General features: G+C 31.9%; 1 protein-coding gene across 14 annotated transcripts in view; it reads left to right on the plus strand.

The window, feature by feature from the left end:
• Positions 1-24,946, plus strand: part of LOC124369196 (calcium-dependent secretion activator) — a 368,545-nt gene that overhangs the window by 172,012 nt on the left and 171,587 nt on the right. For 13 of the 14 annotated variants that reach the window (XM_046827016.1, XM_046827015.1, XM_046827022.1 and 10 more), the window contains 5 exons: positions 4,065-4,186; positions 7,562-7,706; positions 12,133-12,239; positions 19,242-19,417; positions 22,308-22,328. In XM_046827016.1, coding sequence (XP_046682972.1) covers positions 4,065-4,186; positions 7,562-7,706; positions 12,133-12,239; positions 19,242-19,417; positions 22,308-22,328 — 571 coding nt within the window. The remainder of the gene's footprint in view (positions 1-4,064; positions 4,187-7,561; positions 7,707-12,132; positions 12,240-19,241; positions 19,418-22,307; positions 22,329-24,946) is intronic. The other variant, XM_046827019.1, reaches the window with a different exon arrangement.

The raw sequence follows: 24,946 nt of genomic DNA on the forward strand, positions 1-24,946 counted from the left end.
TGGTGATAGGCGAGAGAGGTGGTGGGGTAGCGTTATGCGTTGCGTCTCAAAAACATTTACTATGACTCATCGGCGACAGCCTCCTTTCTTGAAATCATACTGACGCAATAAACTCATCACACTCGCTAAAAATCAGTCTATTTTGTGACGGTGCTGAGTTTGGTGGTTGCTGGAGCTTTGTTTTTACCGATAATGTCTGATCAGCTAAAGTTGTAATTCAAAGGTGGAATAATTCTCAAAATCGTGAGTAATGTTTATACATTTATGACAGACCATAAAACCGTTAATATTCCGTTGTCGAACGTTCGTCAAAGAACTGCTCCTGCAACTGGTCTATCAGAGCGAGTTGTGACTCAAATAAACGGTGAGCTTAAAAATTGAAGGTTAGTAATCAGTGCAAGGCAAATTTTACTACACAAAAAAAGCGGATGACGTAGAACAGTTACTTATTTAGATGACTCGATAAGTGTGTAGTGAGATGACTAGTGTACAATTTCACATTATAAAACATCGGATATTGACTGAAAAACTATTAAGGGAGGCGCTAAGGGAAAAAGACTTCCAGGGCTGTGAGAATATTTGAGGTGGATATTAAAGAACCTGAGGTTTATTTGGCGAAGGACAGCAAACAAGAAGAAATTCTTAATTGAAAAAACCGAAATCAGAGAGAAAAGGATAACATATTTCAGAGCATTAGAACATTACGGGGAGCAAGGACACCCAATAATTTATTTATGTGAGTCTTATATACCATCGTCTCACGTATCTAACCAAACTTGGTCTGATGGCACAAATAGAGGGATACACGTTCCGATTTACAAGGGCGAGAGATTGATAATTAATTATTTATGTGGGTTTAGAGAAAGGGTTTGTGCCTAGTGCTTTTACCTGTTCGAAGTAAACAACCAAAGTGGGCACTACCACGACAATGTGAGTGGGGAAATATTTGTGAAGTGGATGAAGGAAAAAGTGTTGCTGAATTTAGAACCAAATTCAGTACGAATCGTCGATAAAGCGCCCTACCACAGGAAACAAATTGATAAGGCGCCTATTTCAAGAAGTATGAAGCAAGAGAGGCTTGGCTTTCAAAAAGCGGAATGCCATTCAGTGACAATATGTTTATACCTGTACAAACTTGTGCAGTTATATAAACCGAGACATGCCCGGTACGCCTTGGAAAAAACTGTTCAGCTGAAGGGTCATGACATCTTACGACTTAACCCTACCACCAAGATCTCAATCCGTTGAGTTAATTTGTGTCGGAAGTCAAAGACTATGTAGCTAAAAGGAATACATCATATCTATTTCTCAAACTAAAGATCTCTGAGAAGACAAGATATCAAGTATGGGTGCAGAAGAGTGGTCAGTAAAGTGCAAGCACGTGGAGAAAATCTAAAAGGACTTTGTAGCCACAGAACCCCAGATTGACAATATTATAGAATCCTTTATTATATAAGCTGGAGATGGTTCGGGTGCAGACAGCAGTGACAGTGGCCCAGAAGAAGAGGACCATTTGTGGGTTTAAAGAAATCCAATGAAAAACAATCATTGACGATGTTGACATTTGTTATTATAAAATTATATTTTTTCCAGTATTTTAATTAACTAAATATTATTGAATTCACTGAAAATTAAATAATTAGACAAATTCAAACAATAGCAATAATAGGACATATACTTATTTTTTCAATTTTTATAGTCTCGTTTAATGTGTTTTTCAAAATAAGTTATTTGTTGATACTATTCGGCAAATCGAAATCATAAGTTGAAACTGATGTTAAAAAGATTATTGCACCTTCATCTCAGCGGCTAGCACGTAAACAACCCGCCACACAGATAGCGTTTATTTGTTGAAAGGGTAGTATTTGGGTTCCGTGAGCGCAGCTAAATTCCTCCATCTGTACCCAGTTTCTGGGCAAGTGTGTAAGAAACGATAGTTCATTGATTTGTGGTTACTGGTGGGTCTCACAATGGAGACCACAATTCCCTTCTCCCCATTCTGCCTACTCTCACCATTCCTCATGTTTTTTCAAGTGCTTTTCATTTTGTGCAGTGCCATAGCTCTCCAGTACATCTCTTGGGTGATAAGATGTTGAACTTCTCTCAGGTCCATCACAAAACTGCTTAAACTATTAATTTACAGCAGTGAGATTCAACAACCTTGTATTCTTTAAATGACTTTTGACAGAAATAAAGTTCTTGTTGTTATTAGTCAGACCCGTATGGTACAGATAATGAGTGATGGAATTTGGCATTCTCATTAATAGGCAACAGGACAGTATTCCTTCTATAACCAGAACACAGCAAAGACAGTAGCAACCAAAAGAAGACATTTTCTTTTTTAAATTATTAAATAATGTAAATAATTAATTTGTACCAGACCCACAAATTTGTTACTATGAATAACTATAAATTGCTTAACGATATAACTTTAGCCTATTGGCCACTTTAAACCTTTGTAATCATCCCGCTCAGATTAGGTGGAATATTACAGTAGTACTCTCAGCTCAGCAGGTTACAACTAGTGACTGGCTACGTTCTGCTTCTCTGCAATTACGTAACTGTGTACGTCATTTCAACTAGTATTTACATGACAGTATTTGACATTTATCCCTTTAAATGACTGGGATTTTAATCTGATTTTAAAGCATTTACAAAGTTTTTCTAGGTTTAAATTTAAAACTTTCTTTCTTTGGTTACATATTATTTAAATTTTATACCCACGTTGGAAATTTATTAATTACACTAAGGGGTTATTGCTGAACGCACACGATAATAACGTCATTCACTTTATTATTAAGTTTGAAATGACTCACACAACAGTTCTGAAAAATGTAAAAGTATATAGTTTTTAAAACATTGGTAGGCTGGAACTCCTAAACAAGTAAATTTAAACCCATTTTACAGGAATAAACACTTTTTTAATATTGTTTTATATCCAAAATTGCTACAAGATATAGTTTGTTCTATAAAAAAATTGTAAAGTTGGCCACTCTAATATTTTTAATTGTCTCTAAAAAGTAGGTAAAGTTTCCCATTTAAACTTTTCTGTAAATTTAGTTATTTTTGAGATACCAATATTGGCACGGTTAAAATGGTGTTTTTAAATTTGTGATTTTCTCATGTCTTTTTTATAATTACTTTCTTGAATACATAGTCTTAACACTCATTAAAGAAATATTATTTTGATAGCTGTTGAATCTTGTTTTTGTTTATTTATGACACTGCTGCCTTGCATCCCACCTATGTGGCTCATTGTTGGCCCATGTTCTTTCCTCACTTATGAGCAAAGATCTACTTTTCTTCATAATTCATTAATTACATCCAGTTGTTTAAATATATTACATGTCTCATCCATGTTACTGAACTATACCAACTTCTTCAGAAACAGGACAGAAGAAACATTGACAAGACCCAGCTAAAAATGTTTTCTTCCTACTTGGATGTGACTTTCTTTCTGGAAAGATGACGGTTAAGCCAAAGGGCTATTAATACAAAGCTGATTAATAGAACCCTCACTGCACATTTTTTATTCAATGATTATATTTTAAATACTCCATTGAATAACTAAAACTTGAATGTTAGAATTCAATATAAATTATCCCAAGGAATTTAACAACTTTTACTCTAACTTTCTACTCCTACCAGCGTATAACCTCTGATATCAAAAGAATAAATTTTACCTACTACTGTTTGAAATGAAAATATATTGTTCACTGTTCCTAAGCAATAATTTTCCTTCAGGATAAAACAAATGATATGTAGGTTAATCAATTTCAGTAACTTGGAGACAGTTTTTTACAATAGCATTTTGGCACGATGATGAAGAAACTTTGTTAACAGTGGGCATTAGATAAACAACTATGCAAGTGGAATGCTGGACCCAATTTTAAGAGAAAAACATTCTTTACTGTACAGCTAGCGAAACAAAAGCTCTGTTGTTTGTTCTTTTGTGTGAAACAAAAGTTTTTCTAGCTAACATATTTAACAAGAATTGATTGTTATCTGAAATATTTGTTAAATAAAGGCTTAATTGTTTTTATTTAATTGTTGATTTTTCTCAGGTAGTAGTCATGGAGGTGAAAGGCTTGAAGTCACTCGCACCAAACAGAATAGTTTATTGCACGATGGAGGTAGAAGGAGGAGAAAAACTACAAACAGATCAAGCTGAAGCTTCAAAACCTATGTAAGTATATTTTAGTGATGACAGTGTTCAATTTTTGTGAAAGAAGATGCAAAATATAAGTAATTTAAGTTCAATCAAATAACTGACAATAAAATAGAATTTTGTCCTGTTTAATTTTGTTATAAAAGTTATTGCGAAATAATTTAATAAATATACTATAAGACAGCTACCAATACACCCATAAAGGATTGCTTATTTCTTTGGTTAAATATATCAAGATGGCCAATGTGTATTATGCTGATGGTTTGACAAAATAAAGAATAATTTCTTCAATTTTAGTCATATATGTTATATGGAGTTTTAAGTCAAGTACAATGATCCTGTTGCCTATACTTAGTTTTCAGTATGTTAAAGATTGTGCCCAGCAGTGGCGGTGATGAGGGGGATAAACCATTTAAGAGCTCTATAGATATTCGTATAACAGCAGTTCAACGCTTGAACATAGTCCAGTTAAATGTTTGACTTTGAATTAACCTTATCTAATTTATTCACATTAAGATTTATTCCATACCCCCTATGAGGTGTGTTTTTCAATCAGATTCATCCCACCAAAACCATTCCTAGTAATGCCACTGTTGACCAGTATCGCTATCATTAAGTGTCTTTCAACCTACAGTGTTGTGAAATACATACTAAGCGTTTCAAAAGGAATATTGGGGTTAAAGGCTTTGTAGGATTAATAATATTTGACTAATATTATAAATTGTTCATAAAATGAAAAAGCAATTCAAACAGTTATATTGGGTACACCTGTATGCTTGCTCATACCATGTTTCCTCTATCTTGTATTTAAAAGCACTAGAAGTAAAGATGCTGTGAACAGAATGCTTTTTTATTTTATAGTCTGCAAAGACTGCACCTGTAGTTACAGTTCAATGTGCGCTCAGTATTAAGTTTTATTGCATCTTTCAAATGATACAAATGTTCAGAAAGTAAGTACTGTTTCATTTTACTGCTGCCGTAGCGCTGACATCGTCTCCCGCGCATGCTCACTAGTCGTCTTTCTTCACTGGCTATTGACTCACACCATTTTAGTTGTTCTACATTGTGTTTTCAGTTTTCTCTGATTGTTTAAAATGACAATTAGTGATCCCACCGATTGTGAGATTCGTTTTGTAATAAGATTTTTGAACGCAAGGGATGTGAAACCGGGTGAAATTTATCGTCGAGATGTTTACAGGGAAGACGTGATGAGTGAAGGAATGGTAAAAAGGGGGGTTAGAATTTTTAATGGTGGTCGAACAAATGTGCATGATAAGAATTGGAGCGGTCGGCCTTCTCTCGTCACCGATGATCTGGTAAGGACAGTTGACAAAAAAAATCCAAGAGAACAGACGTTTCACTCTGCCAACGCTATCTGACGATTTTAAACAAATTTCACACACTCTTTTGTACGAAATTGTTATGGACCGCTTAGGTTATCACAAGCTGTGTTTCCGATGGGTTCCAAAAATGCTCACTGACGTGCACAAAACCAAGAGACTTGGAGGCACTTTGACTCTTCTCACACAGTGTAGTGATGATGGTAAGAATTTTTTAAACAAAAATTGTGAGAGGTGATGAAACTTGGGTCCGTCATGTCACACCGGAATCCAAACAGCAGTCAATTGAGTGGCGACAGGCAATCTCCAAAGAAACAAGTTCAAGACAACAATGTCTGCACAAAAAATCATGTGCACTGTCTTTTGGGATCGGAAAGGTATTTTACTGATTGATTTTCTCCCATGAGGTGAAACCATTAATGCGGTAAGGTATTGCGAAACCTTAAGAGAACTAAGGCGGGCAACTCAAACCAAACTGAGGAATGCTCAGTAACAAAATTGTGTTGCTCCATGACAATGCTTGACTGCTTTGGTTCGACAATTTCGTTGGGAGCAGTTCGATCACTCGCCTTACAGTCTGGATTTGGCACCATCTAACTACCACTTGCTCCTGCACATGAAGCACGAGCTAAGTAGCCAGTGCTTTGAAACTGAAGACGAAGTGAAAACTTTCATGGACTAGTGGCTACATTCGTTGGTGGGAACCTTCTACAAAGAGAGTATAGATAAATTGATCATCCGCTATGACAAGTGTTTGAACATCGGTGGAAACTATGTCGATTCATGTAGAACTATTGGGCTTTCATGTAGAAATAACATTGTGTTGAAAAACAATTGTTTTACTTGTCATTTTTAAAACGGTACTTACTTTCTGAACTTGTCCTGTAATAACATTCCCCAACATGGTATCATCAGTTTGAAATAACTGTTTAGTTGTGCTTCTAATGGGAAAAATATGTGATGACCAAGAATGACTGAAAAATGTGTTGAACGAGTGAGAGAGTTTTGCATGTATCCCCAAGAAATCTGTTTTTAAAGCCAGTTGTAATTTAACAATTGCAGTGAAATGTGTGTGGACATTTTGAATAAGAGCTTACACTACTTCCGTATCATTTAAATTTATTATAGTCTACAAACTACTGGTGTAAAATGTAAAATGTTGCTGGATGTTATTGCAAATTTTCCTCATTAGGAACTAACTATATGTGAAATATAGTAGGAATTGGTTTTTGAAAAGGATTTATCTAATCTAATTACATGGATACCAACATGTTCTGAATATCTTGTTTGGTAAGAGTGCAAAATTTCTGGAAATATTTTACTAGCATTTTTGTAGATGTGAGTTAGTAATTTTTTATACATAACTGTTGTAGTGAAAGTAGGGAGGATTCCTGAAAGAGAGAGTGAGTTGGATAACGCATGTTTTTCCTCAACCCTGCTTTTAGTATGCTCTTTTGTGTAATGAAAAGAGGTTCGAGAAGCGTTTTAGACGCACCGCCCCACACAATGTTATCGAAGGAAAGAAGTGACTGTATGTAAGCATAATACGCTAATTTTATCTCATTTTTGTCTAAAATTTCACTTAGTTTCCTAAATGCATAAATATACTTTCTAATTTTGTTAAGGACATAATCAACGTGCTCAGACCATTTTAAGCGAGAGTCAAAAATAACTCCCAGGTATTTGTAGCGTTTTACAAGCTCTATTTCTTGGCACCCACATGTCGAATTCAAATAACTACTGCACTGATGAATTATTAGGTCTTGTCAAATTATATTCTGTACTAAAATGCAGAGAAATAGGCATAAATTTTGTTTTGGAAATATTCAATGAAAAAATATTTCTCATTACCTGGAAAACAATAACATTTTAAGTGAGAATCAGTATGGATTTAGGCGTGACAAATGTATAAATGATGCTTTATTTTACATAAATAAAGATTTAAATACCAATATATCTAAAAACAATAGATGCATGCTCATATTCATAGACCTGAAAAAGGGGTGTTCTCACATATGATCACTAGTATTGATATACATGGTACCTTTTACAGGTGGGATACGCAAGGGGACTTTACAACCACTCATCCTTTGCCTGCTGTCAAGGTCAAACTTTTCACAGAGAACCCAGGAATGCTGGCCCTTGAGGACAAGTGGCTAGGAAAAGTAATACTAAAACCCACACCTCTGTCCTCTAAGGTATTTTTCTGCCTGTTTTATTTCTTTCTCTTTACACTAATATACATGAACAAGATGTTTTCTTTAGTTATGATAAATAAACCCTGGATACAATAAATTTACGTATTAATTTGTGAAAGAAGTACTATTGGTTAGTGAATGACAATTTTCAATTCTTAATATAAAGGAAGGCTTTATCAAATTTACTTTTACACTTCCAATATCCGAATTATTGCACCAAAAGGGAAATATTTGTTTTTCTTTAATGTGAATCAGATATTACTGTGAAAAAATATTACTGTTGGTACTGTTGGTGTAAAAATACTACACCAAAGACAGAATTCTGTTGGGGTCCAGTGAGGATTTCATAGGCTTAGTAAGATAATCTTAATGTAATGCAAATTTATGATCATCTGTATTACCAATTGAAAGTCCTCGGTTTTTGAGGTATTCCATCAAGAAATCAAGAAATCTTTATTGTCTTTAAGCACTTGACAATGCAATGGACAACGTCACTTTTTATTATATCTAAAAGGCTACCTACTCCTATCACACCTTTAAAACCCCATAATACAAGTGTAATGATTAGACTGTAAGTCAAAGTAAATTTTATATGAACATGTGAATAACGCCACAATTTAGTCATTAAAAAGAAAATAAAAGTAAAAATGGTATTAGCAGCATCTCGTTAAATATATATAACATATCTAACACATTATATACAGAATAAATTAAATAGTAAATAAAACAATAAATATATAACAATAAAACAATAAAAAGTAACAATAAATAGATAAAAATGCAACAAATTAAAATTAACAATAAAATAGATTTAACAACAATAAATAAATAACAAGAGATAACTATCAACAAAATCATAACTATTAAAAAATTAACATACTAATATCACAGGTTAAGTAGTCATTTAAAGAATAAAATGTGTTATCAACAAGCCAATTACTCACAACATTTTTAAATCTATTAATAGACACATGCCATGCTTTTTCAGGAAGTTTATTAAAAAGTTTAATCTTCAAGTGGTTTGAAAAGAATAGGTGGTTCATTGATGGAAGGTTTTGGATCATGTTCTGTTTGTCCTATTTGCTGCTGACCTAGCTCTATATATCTGGCTAATATCAGTTACCCAATTATGTATGCTGATATCACAGTATTGTTACAAGGGGAAATTCCATATAATATCTCTACATTTTATACCTTTATAAAAATAGAATGGCATGGCAATATTGTTTGAACAGTTACCTTGTCTTGTAGTGCTGCAAATGCGAAATATCTTGATTTTTAAGGGCTAAAATACAATCTAACAGAACCTCTAGATCTTCAAAGAGTCAACACTATCAAACATCTAGGCCTAGTTTTGGACCAATGCCTCTTTTAGAACAATAACACTAATCATTTTTGTTCAAGATTCAGCACATTGATTTCCTTGAAGAGGTCAAGGCTATCAGTATTCCTCTTGCATTACTGGCTGTCATGCACAAAAATGAGCAAACAATTGACTTAATTAATCAGGTATAACAAATCAGCACATTAATTGACAGTTTATCTTAACTGTACTGTATGTTAGAAAACAATATCATTTGACTTAAAAGTAATAAACAGTCCAAGTGCTCAACATTTAAAACAGTTCAACTCCGTACCTGAGTAGTTACTTGCACAAAGAAGGACACTATTATGTAATAGAAAACAAAGCAATGACCTATCTACCATTGCTACTCGTAGAACTCTCTTATACAAATGCACCCATAATGTTAGACAGTATTTATGGGCTAAAACTAGCAACCTATACATTTTCTAATTACCTTCTTACTGTAGTATTTTTTAAGCAAAAGGTTCAAATCTAAGTTGATAATATTTTATACCAATGTATTGATTTAAACAATTATTTTGAGGGCAATAATTAGTACAAGACATTCTGTTTTCAAAAGCAAACCAAAGTCATAAATTTTAATTTGTGAGAGGGATATGTAAGCGTTAGAATTTTATTTGTTTCGTAACAATAAATTAATTTTTGATTCTTTGTTTTTTACAGCTGAGGGTATACAGTCAATATTATTTGAACTGGTATAATCATGTCTTCATAAAAATTCAAACTTTAGCAAAAAAGTACTACAATGATTTTTTAACATTTACTCCTAATTATCAACCATATAAAGTCTTAAGTTATATAAACTATATCTTCATAAAAAGTCTCAAAAGAAATTGTTAGAAGATCTAATTTTGAGTAAAAAAAAAACACAAAAAACAACTTTTATAATTTACTCTATTCCAAATACCCCAATGAGAAAACTGGTGGGTTTTCAGTGAACCCTGTTTATTTTCTATGCAGTAAATCGAGGAAATATGGTCACCCAGTATGACTCCTAGACGCTAGACTGCACTTGTAAGTTAGGAAGAGCATGGATGTCATCTATCTTGCTTGCAAAGTTTATTTGTATGGTTTTGCTTTTATTTAGAACAGTATCATTGGAGCTGCAATAGTCATGCACCATTGGAAAGCTGTGTATATCTGCACTTCAAGATCCTCCACAATTCTGATGAAGTTAGGATAGAGTTGACAGCATACATCACAATTCAATAGTATTGTTCTATAAAATAAGGAAGTTCAAACATGAAAAGTATGAACATCACTGGGCCCAGGGCAGACCCCTAGTGTTGGGAAGTTTGGTAGATCTTACTGAAGATATTACTCTGTTCCTAGATTCCTTCAATTCCACCAGTGTTCACAACCCTCCAGATAACTTCTGAACCAATTCCATACTGTTTCTTTGAAGCCAAGATGTCCAAGTTTGTCTAAAATAAGCTCATGACTAAGGCAATCAAATGCCTTACTCATGTCTAGATGGATGCTTATGACAACATTGCCTTCCTACATTTTCTCTAAGATCAGTTCAACAAGATCCATCAAAGCAGTCGAGGTTGATCTGTTTTGAAGGAACCAATGTTGACATGTTAAATCAATGTTGTTTGCTCTCAGATGTTCAAAGATTCTTACAAGAACAACCTTCTATATTATTTTCACAAAGGTATATCAGTGATATCAGTGATGAGTTTCCCATAACATTAATTTTTCCTTTTTTGTGCAAGGACCTTTTCAGTTTTCAACTTTCTTGAGAAACAACCTTTACATAAACTGAGGTTAACGATGTGACGTAAGGGTGGAAGTAATTTCTCCATGCAGTGTTTAACCATCATAGAAGAGTACTCATCTAGATCGGTAGAGGGTTTGGATTTCATTTCTGTTATTATTGTTCTCAAGTCTCTTTCAGAGGAATGTTGAAGCCTAGTTGGTGGTATCCTGACATTCAGAGGAAATATTTTTATTCACTGCAGGTTTTTCCAGGAGATTCATTTTTAGTGTTTCATCTGCTATAGAAGTAAAAAATGTATTAAATTTATTAGCAATGTCTGTTGTGTCCTCAATTTTTTAATAGGAAATTATGATATGGTCTACATCTGAGGTATTGGAGGCTTTCTTTTTCTCTTCACTTTTTACCAGGGTCCAGATAGTATTATTTTTATTGACAGGTCTGTCAAGATAGTCAGTACTTGCATGTAGTCTTAAAGTCTTTAGCTTTAAATTGAAAGTTAAGATGATTTGCCCTCGTCTTATTTTCTTATAGGCAATGAGACAGGTACCTGTCCTGCGCTTGCAGGAATTGCTCTTTCAGATTTCTTGCTTCAGTGTCATACTTGTGTTTTACTGAAGAAACGGGTCTCTCATGAGATTTTCTTAAAGTGGATGCTGTCAATATATAAAGAAAGTCATCATAAGCTTCTTCTGCCAGGACTGTCTCAAAAACCTGTGTCCAGCCTTGAATAGCAAGAAGCATGTTCAGAATCCTCAAGCTCTCATCATTGTAGTGCGACGTGTGGATGAAGTGGGTATAGTCATAGTTGCTTCAACCTCTAAACTGTAAAGTTGATCCATGTGATCTGAAATAGCTGTAGGAATTATCTCAACATTAATATCATCCCTGTAGGCGGAGGATATGCAAAATATATCGATGGAAGAGCTTGTGTCACAGGTAATCCTTGTAGCTGGGAGCAAAATCCTTTCAATATCAAAACTAATCAGTAGCTCATTTAGTGTATTTGAATCATTAGAAGTGTTAAGGCAATCAACATTGAAATCTCTGATAATGAGTTTATAGCATCGTGCCGGCCATGATTCAAAGATGGATGTGAGTGTCTGGAGGGCAAGAAGTTTTTGTATCAATCAACTTATATTATGTTTGTGTAACATAAAGGTAACAAGATATTTTTAACACGAAATCTATCTATAGTTAAACTATCTTAAAGTAAAGATGCTAATGTATAAGTTTTGTCGATAGTAATTTACTTGTAACTAAAAATATTGATAGGAATCAATGGTCATTATTAGAATAAATTAAATGATTTGCAATAAAATATATATCTGTTTTTTTAGAGTCCAGAGTGGCATAAAATGACAATTCCAAAAAACTGTGCAGATCAAGACTTGAGAATAAAGATTGCATGTAGAATGGATAAGCCATTGAACATGAAACACTGTGGGTAAGTGAATCTATTAGTTAAATACTTCGCCACAATTTGGCATACCTCCTTCCTTCATTTAAACTTGATATACATATATCTAAACTGCAACTCTAATTCCAATACAAGGCTTATAACCTGAAATGTTTATCTAAATATCAGTTGAATTTACACTTATCTGGGACCATTATTTGTATTAAATATGTATTTTGTACTTTCTTTGTGTTAAGATCATCGCCAACTCATGTTCCCCCACTACCGCAACTATGTGGTGGTAGACATATGGTAAGAACATTTCTAGATTGAACAGTAACTAGATGTTGGAACTGTAAGTGTTAACCTATTTTACTATATCCTTATTCTTATTACTCAAGGTGCTTAACAATGAAAATATTATAACCAAAATAAAAAAGTAATGCTGTTTAGTTCAATAGTTGCAGTATTTCAGCGTTCAATATGTACTTATGTTTTATGACCGTAAGACCCTTTTAAGAATAATAACTGTTTGAACAAAATACAGTGGAGTCCCGCTAATCCGAACACGTGTAATCCGAACGTCGGTTAATCCGAACAGGTCCAGGAGGAATTATTTATAACGATAATGAACAGTTATAGGAACTAATTACTTAAAAAATGAAAATGGGTGCATCATTTCGTACATAAACAAAAAAAACTTTAATTAAATAGACATACAGTATTTTATTAAGACAAATTGTGTACGGTACAGTACATAAATAATGAAGTTAAATACAGTACCAAATTGAAACTTATAGGTTAAGTATGAGTTAAATTACTGTATTAAGAAGTGAAATCAAACAAAAATTGGACGGACAGTACTGATATTATTATTGAGTACAATATTAATTGTTAAAAGACATAAATTCAGTTATTGTCTTCTGTCGCATTGAAGAGAGTCTATTGGATGACGCGTAGTTTCACCATCATGTCATAAACATGATATCGGCAGGTGTAGCAGTAGCCTGTTGCTCTAAGTATCGTAGTACAAGGTTAAGCGCTGCTGCACCGTCTGCGTGTGGCACCAACTCTCCTTATCACCCAGGTTCTCGTACGCTCACATTGCTTAACAATAGAACTCTCACACTAAATACGGTAAATGTGCTTAGTATTCGCAAACACGTTTATTTGTCAAGAAATACAATGCAACAGTCAGAAAACATATTTTAATAAAAAATGTTCATAATTCTATAACAAAATAGACCCATTCTCAAGTTTAAAACCGTATTTTTCTGTAATTCTGGCTAATCCGAACAATCACATAATCCGAATAGGGCTCGGTCCCAATTAGGTCGGATTAACGGGACTCTACTGTATACTAAAGAAGTATGAATAGTTAAAACAATATAGTTGAACACATTAAAAAAAACATTTTGTTGCTGGTCAATCATTTTTGAGAAGTATTGTAATATGTCGACTTAGAAACAAATGCTATACAGGTGCTACTCAATATTGTGATACTTACAGGTCATGTTCAGTGATTTTTGTGTGTTGATTGGTTAAATTTGTTATATAATTAACTAGCCTGAGCTGACATTGGTGAAGTTTAAAGTTCTGTGATAGGTATTAAATATTCATTAAGACAAGAGATATTAATCTCTCTATTAATTAGCACTAAATTTAAATAGTAAAAAGTATTTACTTCCAGACTGGCAAAAGCACATGTTTTTGTTAAAATTATATATTTATTGAAACACTAATAAAAATAAACTTTTGAAAACAACATTATTAATTTGAGAGCTTAGTCATATAATCTGGCACAATAAACACAGAGTGGACATTGTTTAACTGTTTTCTTTTTCAATGAGAATTATAGTTTGATAGGAAAGAGACACATATCTTGACAGTAGCAGTATCCAGTATATTCATCCTGTCTGTCAGTAGTAACTCTACTGCTGCAGTTTGCCTTATTGTTGACTTAGCTGTCTAGAATCTCGAATAGAGATAGAAGACAGCTCAAGGCTAGCTAGTATAATCCAATTATATCTTCAACTGTTGCACCCAATATTATTGAATGATATATTGATTAAACTTTATTGAATATTAAGAAAGTATTTAGACATAACTAATACCATAATGATTAAAGACAAAAATAAATGTTTCTATTCTGAAAAATAAGATATATTTTAATTTAATTATGACAAAAACATTATCAGAAATACTCCTTTTTTCTTCTGGCCATAAAAATAAATACAGTATATACAAAAGTTAGTATTACTAACATTTTCTATTTTGCAAACACTTTAAGGAATTTCACTATAGTGTGCTCCTACTAATCAAAAATATTAATTGTACTGATCTCAATGAGGAGTAAAAAGCAGTATCCATGTGGAAAGTGTACTATAAATGTTGGAAAATAGCAATTTTATGCAAAGGGAGATTCTGTAAATGGTATCACTCACAGTGTACCTCATTGATAAATGATAAACTAAAAGGAATATATGTATAAAGGCAATGTAAAATGGACATGTGATTCCTGCATGTTTTATGATGTTACTTGGGAATTGATCAAGAAAATTAAGAATTAAATGCTGAGGTAAGTCAAGAGTGAAATTATGAAAATTCTAAATAATGATCTCAATCAAGTAAATAAGGAGATAAGAGAATTTAAAATGCATGAAACACAACTTGAAACTTTAGTCTTAAAAAAGAGGAAACTATAATAATGTTAGAGAAAAAATTATTGAATTGAATTCAATAATTAAGAAAGGTGTGGTCATTAATAAAAGGCAAGAAGGATAAACAATTAAGCAAGAATTTTCCCACTCACACCAAATTTACAAGATAAAAACGAAAAATTCAAAAAGATAGCCTTCTGATACATCAAATAGTGCATGAGGATGTTGGTACCAGCAATCGCTAGGAAGTACTTGAAGTGATGACAGTGTTGATGAGGATTTGGCTGACGAAGTAGAAGAAAAAATTAACACAGTCTATTCTGTTGCTAAATCCACTGATAAAAGAGATGCACTCATCTGCGCCAATAGCCAAGGTCGAGATTTAGCATAGAATTTGAATCCAGTGTGGGGAATACATAGGGCAGTGGGTTTTGTAAGACCTGGTGGACTTATTTTTTCTGTTGGAAAACTACAACCTCCTGGAAAAAACTGTCAATGTGTAACATCAACCAATTTCATAAGCACCAGTACAACTACTTTAAGTAATCAAGTTTTAGTAATAAGTAATGATAATTTTAGTAACTTATCAGAAAATTTAAATATGATCAATGGTCAAAGTAGTTATATTAAGAACAAGAAAGATGATGTAAAGTTGAAAAATGGTTTTGAAAAGTCAAGTATTACAATTTACAGTCAAAATTGCCAATGCCTCTCTAATAAAATTGGTATTTTGGAAAATATTTCCAGTAAATTAAATTTAGATTTGTATGTCTTACCGAGCACTGGATGGAATATAATGAGATATGTACATACTCAATCAATGACCTAAAACATGTTACCAGTTATTGTTGAGCTTCTAAGAAACACGGAGGTACAGTAATGTTTTCTAGGTATGATCCATCATGTATTAAATGGATGGTATTAATAGGCTCTCTGTGGAGCTAGATTGTGAAATTACATGTGTTGAAATTTTGGATGTTGAGCTAGTGTTGGTAACTGTATATCATAGTTGTAATTGTAATATTGAAATTTTCTTTAACATCATGGAAAAGGTATTAAAATACATAAACCGTTTGAATAAGCAATGTGTTATATGTGGTGATTTTAACATGAACTTTCTGGGCATGGATGATAAAAATGCAGTAAACTTTATAAATCTTTGTTGTATTTATGGATTAAAAGGAACAGTTTTTGACCTACTAGAGGTCTCAGATGCCTGTATACTCTTTTTTACTTCTCCGGATAATAATTATACAACTATTGTACTTAATAAGCATGTCAGTGATCACCTTGCACAATTTTTTTACATATTCTTTTGAGGTTGAGCTTGAAAGTAATTTTTGTTATGAGAATTGTAAAACTAAAACTACAATAACTGAAACATGCATGAGAGAATTTAAATATTATTAATTGAAAGAAAGTTGGAGGAAGTGTTTATGATAGATGATGTTAATGTTGGTTTTAGTTCATTTGTATATATTCTAAAATATTATTTCGGTATATGCATTGTAAGCGTTGTAAAAAATTTAAAAAAAAAACAAAAATGAAAAGGTACAGAGGAAGTGTCATTGGTAGAATTGTGACCTTCTAAAATCAAAAATAGATTAGATATTATCTACCATTTTTCAAAAGAAACGAATATTGTGTGGTAAAAAAATTAATATAATACCATTAAAAACAAGTATAGGTATAAAATTAGAGACACAAAAAAAGCATGCAAATTCCAGGTTAATAATGAATGTCAAAAATAAAACAAGGGCATTATGGAGTATTGTTAATATAAATAAAAAGTGTACTACAAAGGAAAGTGGTAACAATTATTTTAAGTCTGATGATTTAATAATTTTTTTATAAATGTTGCAAAAGAATGCGTAAAAGTGAACCATAATAATTGTTGTTTTGATTATTATTTGAGTCACAAAATTGTACCTTTAGAGACAAGCTGTTTTATTTTTAGAGATGTAACAAAGTGATATTTTAGATGTAATAAAACAATTAGCCCCTAAAAATAGCATGGATCACTTTGGTTTGATGAATTGTTTCCTTAAAGAAACAATAACTTATTTTGTAACTCCATTGACTGTTATAATGAATAACTGTTTAAATCTAGGAATATTTCCCGGTGTTTTAAAAATCACTAAGGTCCATCCTATTTTTAAAAAAGGTAAAAGGAATCAATATTCAAGAACTTTATTCGTCTTTAAACAAAGTAAACGTATGCAAAATACTTATCAGTAATAATTAAATATATTTCATAAAAACCACTCTAAAGTTTAAAATAGTATTAAAGTAGAATATTTAACAAGAATAATAAACTAATAAATAATTAACAACAAATTATAATAACAAGAAAATAAAAACAACAAAAGAATTACATGTCTAAAATTTTTATCACTAGGATCACAGGCAAGGTGTTAACTGACACACTAAAATGTTTTTTCTTTTAACTGGCTATTAATTACAGACTTAAACCTATTAGTACTTACTAACCAAGCTCCTTCAGGCAGTTTATTAAAAAAGTGTTATTTCCATAAAAATTTGACTTTTCTTAGTTTTTTATAGTCTAATTTGTGATAAGTCAAGCTTATATAAGTTTCATGTATTATAATTGTGTATATTTCTGATTTTATATTCATTTAAATTTTCTTTAACTTTCATTAGACAATAAATTATAAATATACAAGGCAATGTTATAATGTGAAATTCTCTAAAAATAGGCAAACATGTCTCTCTGTCTGGTATTCCTTTAATTATTCTAAGAGCTTTCTTCAACCATATAAAAGCTTTATTGGATACTCTACTGTTACCCCATAAATTTACACCGTATATTAAATGTGTGTGAAAAAAAGCATATTAAGATATAATGAGCATTTCGTTACTAACACAGAACTTAAGCTTACAAAGTAAAAATACAACTCTAGGTAATTTTTTTTAATGGCATTCCCAATTTAACTTACTATCTAAATAAATAAGTTGAACAGTAATTTTCAAACATATTATCAATTGTAAAACAAATTTTTTCAGTTTTATTTTAATTTACTACTAAAAAGTTAGTTTGAAACCACTTAATATTACATTACAGAAAAAGACATTGACTGCTATACTAAAAAGAAACGGGCCAAGTACTGAGCCTTGAGACACTCCATTTTTAATTTAATTAAAGTTAGACTTATCATTATTTTGAACAACCATCTGTTTCCTACAGCTAAGATATGATGATACAAGATTGAGTTAAATTCCCGAAACATCATTACGAGTAAGTTTATCCAAGATCAAACTATGTGAAATACAATTAAAAGACTTGGAAAAATCAATTAAAGTAGCAGACTGTACAGCCTTGTTTTCAAAAATTAAGATTATGTCAACAACATATTTAACTGCCATTACAGTGCTATAACCAGGAATGAAACTAAACTGAAATAAAACAGGAAATTACAGACATGTTGCTATTGTGCCAGTTTTGTCTAAGGTCATGGAAATAGTCATATATAAATAGTTATTAAAATTTTTCGAAATGGAACATCTGCTTTGTAGAAAACAATTTTGATTCTGAAAATGGCTATCAACAGTTTAAGCTATTATTTGTTTTGTTGGTATGGTTCTGGACTGATATGAAAAGAAAGATTTTGCTGCTATAACTTTCTGTTACCTTAGCAAAGCTTTTGATCGAATGTCTCAAGATGTAGCTATAGATGTATTTAACTCTTACTTAAAACATTGGTCTCAATATGTAGTATTAGAAAATGATATATCTCTTTGTAACCAAGAAATATTACCTGTGGAGTCCCACAGGGCTCTGTTTTGGAGCCATTGCTGTTTTTAATTGCAGTGAATGATCTGAGTGTTAATGTCCCTGTAAATATTGTTTTATACGCTGATGATACCACTATAGTAACTACAAATAAAGATTATAACAAACTCTTAGAAGACTATAATATGAACATTAATCTTGGAGAACTGGCTTACTGCCAATAACTTGATTCTAAATAGTGATAAGACAACTACTGTAATATTTAGCATGTATATAGGTAGATAGTTTGTTATATTCATACAAACTTCTAGTTTTATAGATCAGAATAACGTTTTCAGTTTTTATCTGTTTATGGAAAATATCGTAAATTAAAAATTAACAAATTAACTACAATGGTTTTCTTGGGATTTTTCAGTTTCATTATTGTCGTAGGCAGTTGAACATTTATTTTTAAATGAATTTACAATCTCTTGATTATCATTTTCTTCTGTTTATGTTTAATAAACTGTTCTACTTAAACAATAATTTTAAATATTCTAACTGGGTTGCATTATTTTTAGTTTAAGACATTTATCAAAGTCATAATCTTTCAAAAGTACTAAATTGTCCTGAAATAAATATATTTTCTTAATTCTTCAGATATCTGTATGCACTGGGGAAAGCTGTGTGGAAGAAGTGGAAAAAGAGATACTTTGTTTTGGTGCAAGTATCCCAGTACACATTTGCAATGTGCACGTATAAAGAAAAGAAATCAGAACCATCAGAAATGATGCAGCTTGATGGATACACAGTGGACTATATCGAGCCTGCTAGTGGTCAGTACTCATGTTTTATTACGTATTGTTGGACCTCAACGGTTTTTGGACATTTTCTGTTATTTCATTATAACTTGTTTACGAGTGTTGAATTAGAAATTGTATCCATTAAAAATGTATGTGTCAAAGTATTATTTAAATATTTTTTGTAAATGATTGTCGGAAGTTGTGAGGAATGAAATTACATCATGCCAAACTGGCGAATCAATGGATGTAAGGATTTACTGACTACCATCTAAGTTTTCCAGTTAACACCATGTTGAAAAATGTTGAGCACAATACAAATCTTGAGATATTTCCCCCTTGCTTAAGAACAATAAAAAATGATGCTGTGGAAAGCTTTGATGATAGTCATGTCACTGACTGTTCAAACCAAAAACAAATAAAGTAAAGAATTAAAGTAGCTTGTTTTCATGCTCTGCCTGTCATAAGAGACAGCCCTCTTTTACAAGTTGAATGCTTGTACCACTTTTAGCTCTGTCAAGCAGGACTCAGCTACAAATATCAGCTTCAGACGATTTAAACTACATTGACATAAAATATTTTTAGCCATAAGAGATTGTATATATTTATTTTTTGCTTTTTTAGCGTATTTAACATTCAACGTGTCAAGTCAAATATGTGGAGATGATTGTTTCAATTGAAAATTATAGGAAGTACATCAATGTTTGAGACTTCAATTCTACTTTATATGTTATTATGACGTGTTTCAAAACTTATCTCAAAACAGGCACATGCATACACATAAATATGTGTGTGTATTTATATATATATATATATATATATATATATATATATATATATCAGACTATTGCTGTTTATAATTCATATATTATTCATTAGATTTATTCATTAAATTCCTGATAGTAATAGTCTGATTTAATTTAAATAAATATTGAATCATAAAAAGTACTTGCTTCACCGGGATATATATGTATTATACATGAATTGGACAACTTCATTAGGTGTGAATGGAGATATCCAATGATGAAATAACTCAAGAAAAAAATCATACTTATAACAATATAGGATTGGTTCATGTCAGCTAAGTCGGACATTTTGATTCAAAGTAGAAATCACAAATTAAAGTTGCTATACAAAATGCTAGTAAATGAATTTTCATCAATAATTAGTACTTTTTTATTACATTACTTACTAAATAAACAGAAAAGATAAATTAAAAAAAAGAACTATTAATCTTATTTAATTGTCATACAATTGTTTTTAATAACTTCTTGTTTCAGTGACCCATATAAAAAACCTTTCTTACAACATCACATAACTTAAGCAAACTATTATTTTTAAGAAGATAAAGGTAAAACTCACTTTTAATGTTGTTAACATTTTTATAACTGCAAAACTTTTAAATATACAGTATACTCTTTGTTAGGGCCTATAACCAGTATGCCTATGATGCAGTCTTTATGTACTTTTCTTTTGCACTTCTTGCAGATGAGTCAAATCTTTTCTTTTAACTTGTGGTTGTGAGCTAAATTTACTATTTATTTATACACAACAATATCTTTACAGCTATTCTATTAGTAAGTGGTAATTTTGGTAAATATTTAAAAAAAGAACATTGAAGAAAACTGGTTTCTTAAGGGTTAACTTTAAAAGGTTGCAATATTATTTTAAAATCATCTTTATATGAAACTAAATTTTCTTTTAAACTATTTTGACATAATTAGTGTATAGATCTTTTATATAATTTTTTTAATTTTAATTTAATAATAATTTTAATTTTTTAATGCACTTGAGGACTACTTATGAGAACTTAAATAAGTTTTTACCTAATATCAAATTCTAGTAGAATAATCATATTGATCTTTTACAACCAAATCAAATAGAAGAATCGCTTTACTTATACACAATATTGTTCCTTTTAAATCTAAACTACTCTTAATATTTGGATCATTTAAATCACCAATTTGATTGTCCATAATGTTTTAAATTCTTCTCTATCTAATTACATTGTACCTCTATCATATTTTGTACTCTGCTTGGTGCTATTCCAATAATTTCTTTACAATAAAAATATTATTCTGAAAAAAATTGAACTGTCCTACTTGGTAATTCAAATTATCACTTTTCTATTACATTATTGTCGAATTAAGCTGTTATTATTTCTAATTTTCTAAATTGTTTGTTACTGTTTTTTAAAGTGTAGCCAAACTGTAATCTCTAAAACTGTTTAAAAAGCAACACAGTACAATCTACATGTTTTTATTTAATTCACATTGTATATATTGGTTTATATTATTAATATACATGTCTTGTTGTAAAGCAAACATTTGATAGTGTTATTCATTACTTTCAATTATGGATTACAAAACTTTTGAGCATGTTAACACACACACAAACACAAACACACACACACACACACACACACACACACACACACACACACACGTGCACGGGAACACACACACACAAACATAATAAAGTATAAAATAAGAATGGAATAAATCACATTTCGGTAGTGTCATGATCATATTTACTTTGAATCTAGGAGTCACCATTTCTCACTCTGCAAGATAAATTCATGCAGTTTATATCATTCAGTTGAGCATCCATTGGCAGATATTACCAATATTCATACAACTTATGTGTTTTTAATGAGCAACTATATTTAGACATTATTTGTTATACTAACCATCTGTTATAGACTACAGGATTCAATTAAGACTCTTACACTATTGTTATTTATTCTAAGCCTTGCAAACGATATATTTTATTTTTCAAATTTCATGTCTCCAATTTTTGTGGAGTTAAATTTAATAACAAATGAGTGAATAAGACAATCATTAGTGTTTTGATGTTATATCATGAATACAGATACAAATTTGAGCACTCTCTTATGCATTATTATTTATATTTTGTTTTTATGCAGCAAACCTGATGGTGGGCATGGGTGAGTATTATTTATTAACATGAATATCTATATAAATATGCTTATTAGCTTTGTACTCTGTTTTAATTTGATTGCTATATCTGTCTATTTGTTATGTCCTGTATAGTGTACACAGGGTCTACAAACTTTTTAGTTCGAGGGCCAAAACTAAAATGTTTTAAGAGGCTGGCAACAAAATACATTCGCTTGTATTATATTGAAAGACAATATATTTAGCCAAGTATACTAACTAGCTAGCGAGAATTGTCAATTACTATTGACATGCACGTAAGTCTCAAGGGCCTATTGAACGTTTAAAAGAGTATTACAGTTGTTTATTTGGCTTGAAAATAGACAAGACAAACAGAACTTTCCGACCAGGAAAACCGGGAATTTTAAAAGAGGCTTTGAGTGGCCACCCTGATATATTAAATATGACCCCTCAAGACAGCCCTAGAAAATTCACACTCAGGAATTCCACAGAATAATTGAGGCTCTGTCACATTAAACACTGAGCCCAGGTTACCTAAAGCGTTCTCAAAGAACTCATGACGAGGAACCCAAGATATTGTAACATTGATGATTCTCTTGAGGGAAGAAACAGCTTTATAACAATCACAGACACGTTAGGATTTAAGGACACAACAGTCCAATGTCTTAAATACTGCCTGGATATCTGTGAAAGTAATGATAGTCTTACTCCTTTACTGCAGACGAATATTTTCACAAGCACACTCCATTATAACTGTGACGTCTGCCTGAGAAAATGTAGGACAAGGACCTACAGGGACCATCAGTTCCCTGCATAGTCTCACCTCTGCAATTCCAGCATCTATCCCACTTTCTTTTTTAGAGCTATCCGTAAACCATTTCACCTCCGCATGGTGGAAGAGGTTTCTTTCCCTTAGACCAAGTCTCCTTAGAAGGTATCATAACCCTGAAGGATTTGTTGAAAGAAACTATTTAACGCATTTGATCAGAGACATGTGTAAGACATCATCTTTCTGGATCAGCATGCTAATTTTACAATGCCGTCTGTTGTACCACGAGACAGTCCAAAGCCTATCTGCTGGAGACAGTAAGCACTCCTCCTGGCCATAGCATCCTCTTTCAGCAAAAATAAGTGACACTTTCTTGTAAAGACGACAGAAACAGCCTTGGCTGGGTTAACACTAAAACCAACTCCATCACACCAGTGTCTTACTGGATTCAGAGCATTGTACAATTCTGTGACTGTAGTATTAAACTTACCAGATACAAGAATTGCAATATCATATGCAAACCCTGTGTGAAGACACCACTACTGTTCAATGGTGTAAGCAGGTCGTTCATGACAGTTTCAACAGGAGGGGAGAAAAGACACCGCTCCGATATTTCTTACACACTGATATCCAATCCAATAACATTAGTAGTAACCATCTTATCTGTAAGCAACTCTTACCTAGTTATAAATCTGACCGTCAATACACATTTCTATACTGCATCAACAATTGCCTGAGTGCCTGTGTTACCCTCCAATTACCCATCCCTCCACTTTTCACTCAAGAAGTCCCCACGGATGTCATTTTAGGTTTAACTGCAGTAACAGTACCATGGTGAAACTACAACAACAGATTGTATAATGTTGATGAGAATGTTTAGTTTCTTGGTACAAAAATATCAGCAATATATCTGGCTAGTATTATTTGGAAAGACTATTATTGTTTCTATAATGTTGATGAGAATGTTTAGTTTCGAGGTAAAATAATATCAGCAATATATCTGGCCAGTATTATTTGGAATGACTATTAATGTTGATGAGAATGTTTAGTTTCTAGGTACAATAATATCAGCAATATATCTGGCCAGTATTATTTGGAATGACTATTATTGTTTCTTTCGCATATGACAAAGTATAAAAATGTAGGATTGGGCATATTTTTAAGTAGGCACTGTTTTGAAACTCCAAACTATAACTCTGTGGTCAGCATTTGGTACATGTGCACTGTGTACATACATCTTTTTGGAAGCTACAGCCCAATTAGAGTGATTGTCACCTGTGTATATGTTTATTCTATTCTCATAGGATAAGAAGCTGAGAACTTCTCATTACACGTAGTTTTAAAAGAAGCTTTATGCTTGCTTCTGGGACAAGGTGGGTAAGGTTGGAGGTAGGGGCCAACTGAGTCTTCTCTACTGTCTTATTATTGAGTCAATCACAACTTTTAGCAGACCTACAACAGATAGAAAACCTGAGAAACACAAATATGTTTATATGGCAATGGACGAAAACCATTGTTTGATTGTTGTTAACTTGGAAAAAGCCCTTAAAATATGAGACACTGTTGTTTGTAAATGTTACGTGAAAATTTATAAATTAGTTTTATGGGTTCAAACTCTGTTATTTGGTGTGGAAGAATACTTAAAGATTAACAAGCCTATACTCATATAACACAACCTGTCATTGAAAAATGACCCATGAGTTTACTAATGAGCTATTACCCATAATAATTCTATATTATGTAGAAGGAGTAACCTGAAGGATCCTGCATCTACTGTACTATGAATACCTGTCTTGGACTATTACTTACATTAAATGAAAAATAAATATATGTATTACACTCAAACACCAAATTCGATCAATGATCAAAATTTTTACC

This window comes from Homalodisca vitripennis, chromosome X (assembly GCF_021130785.1).
Source record: "Homalodisca vitripennis isolate AUS2020 chromosome X, UT_GWSS_2.1, whole genome shotgun sequence".
In the NCBI taxonomy this organism is placed as follows: domain Eukaryota; kingdom Metazoa; phylum Arthropoda; class Insecta; order Hemiptera; family Cicadellidae; genus Homalodisca; species Homalodisca vitripennis.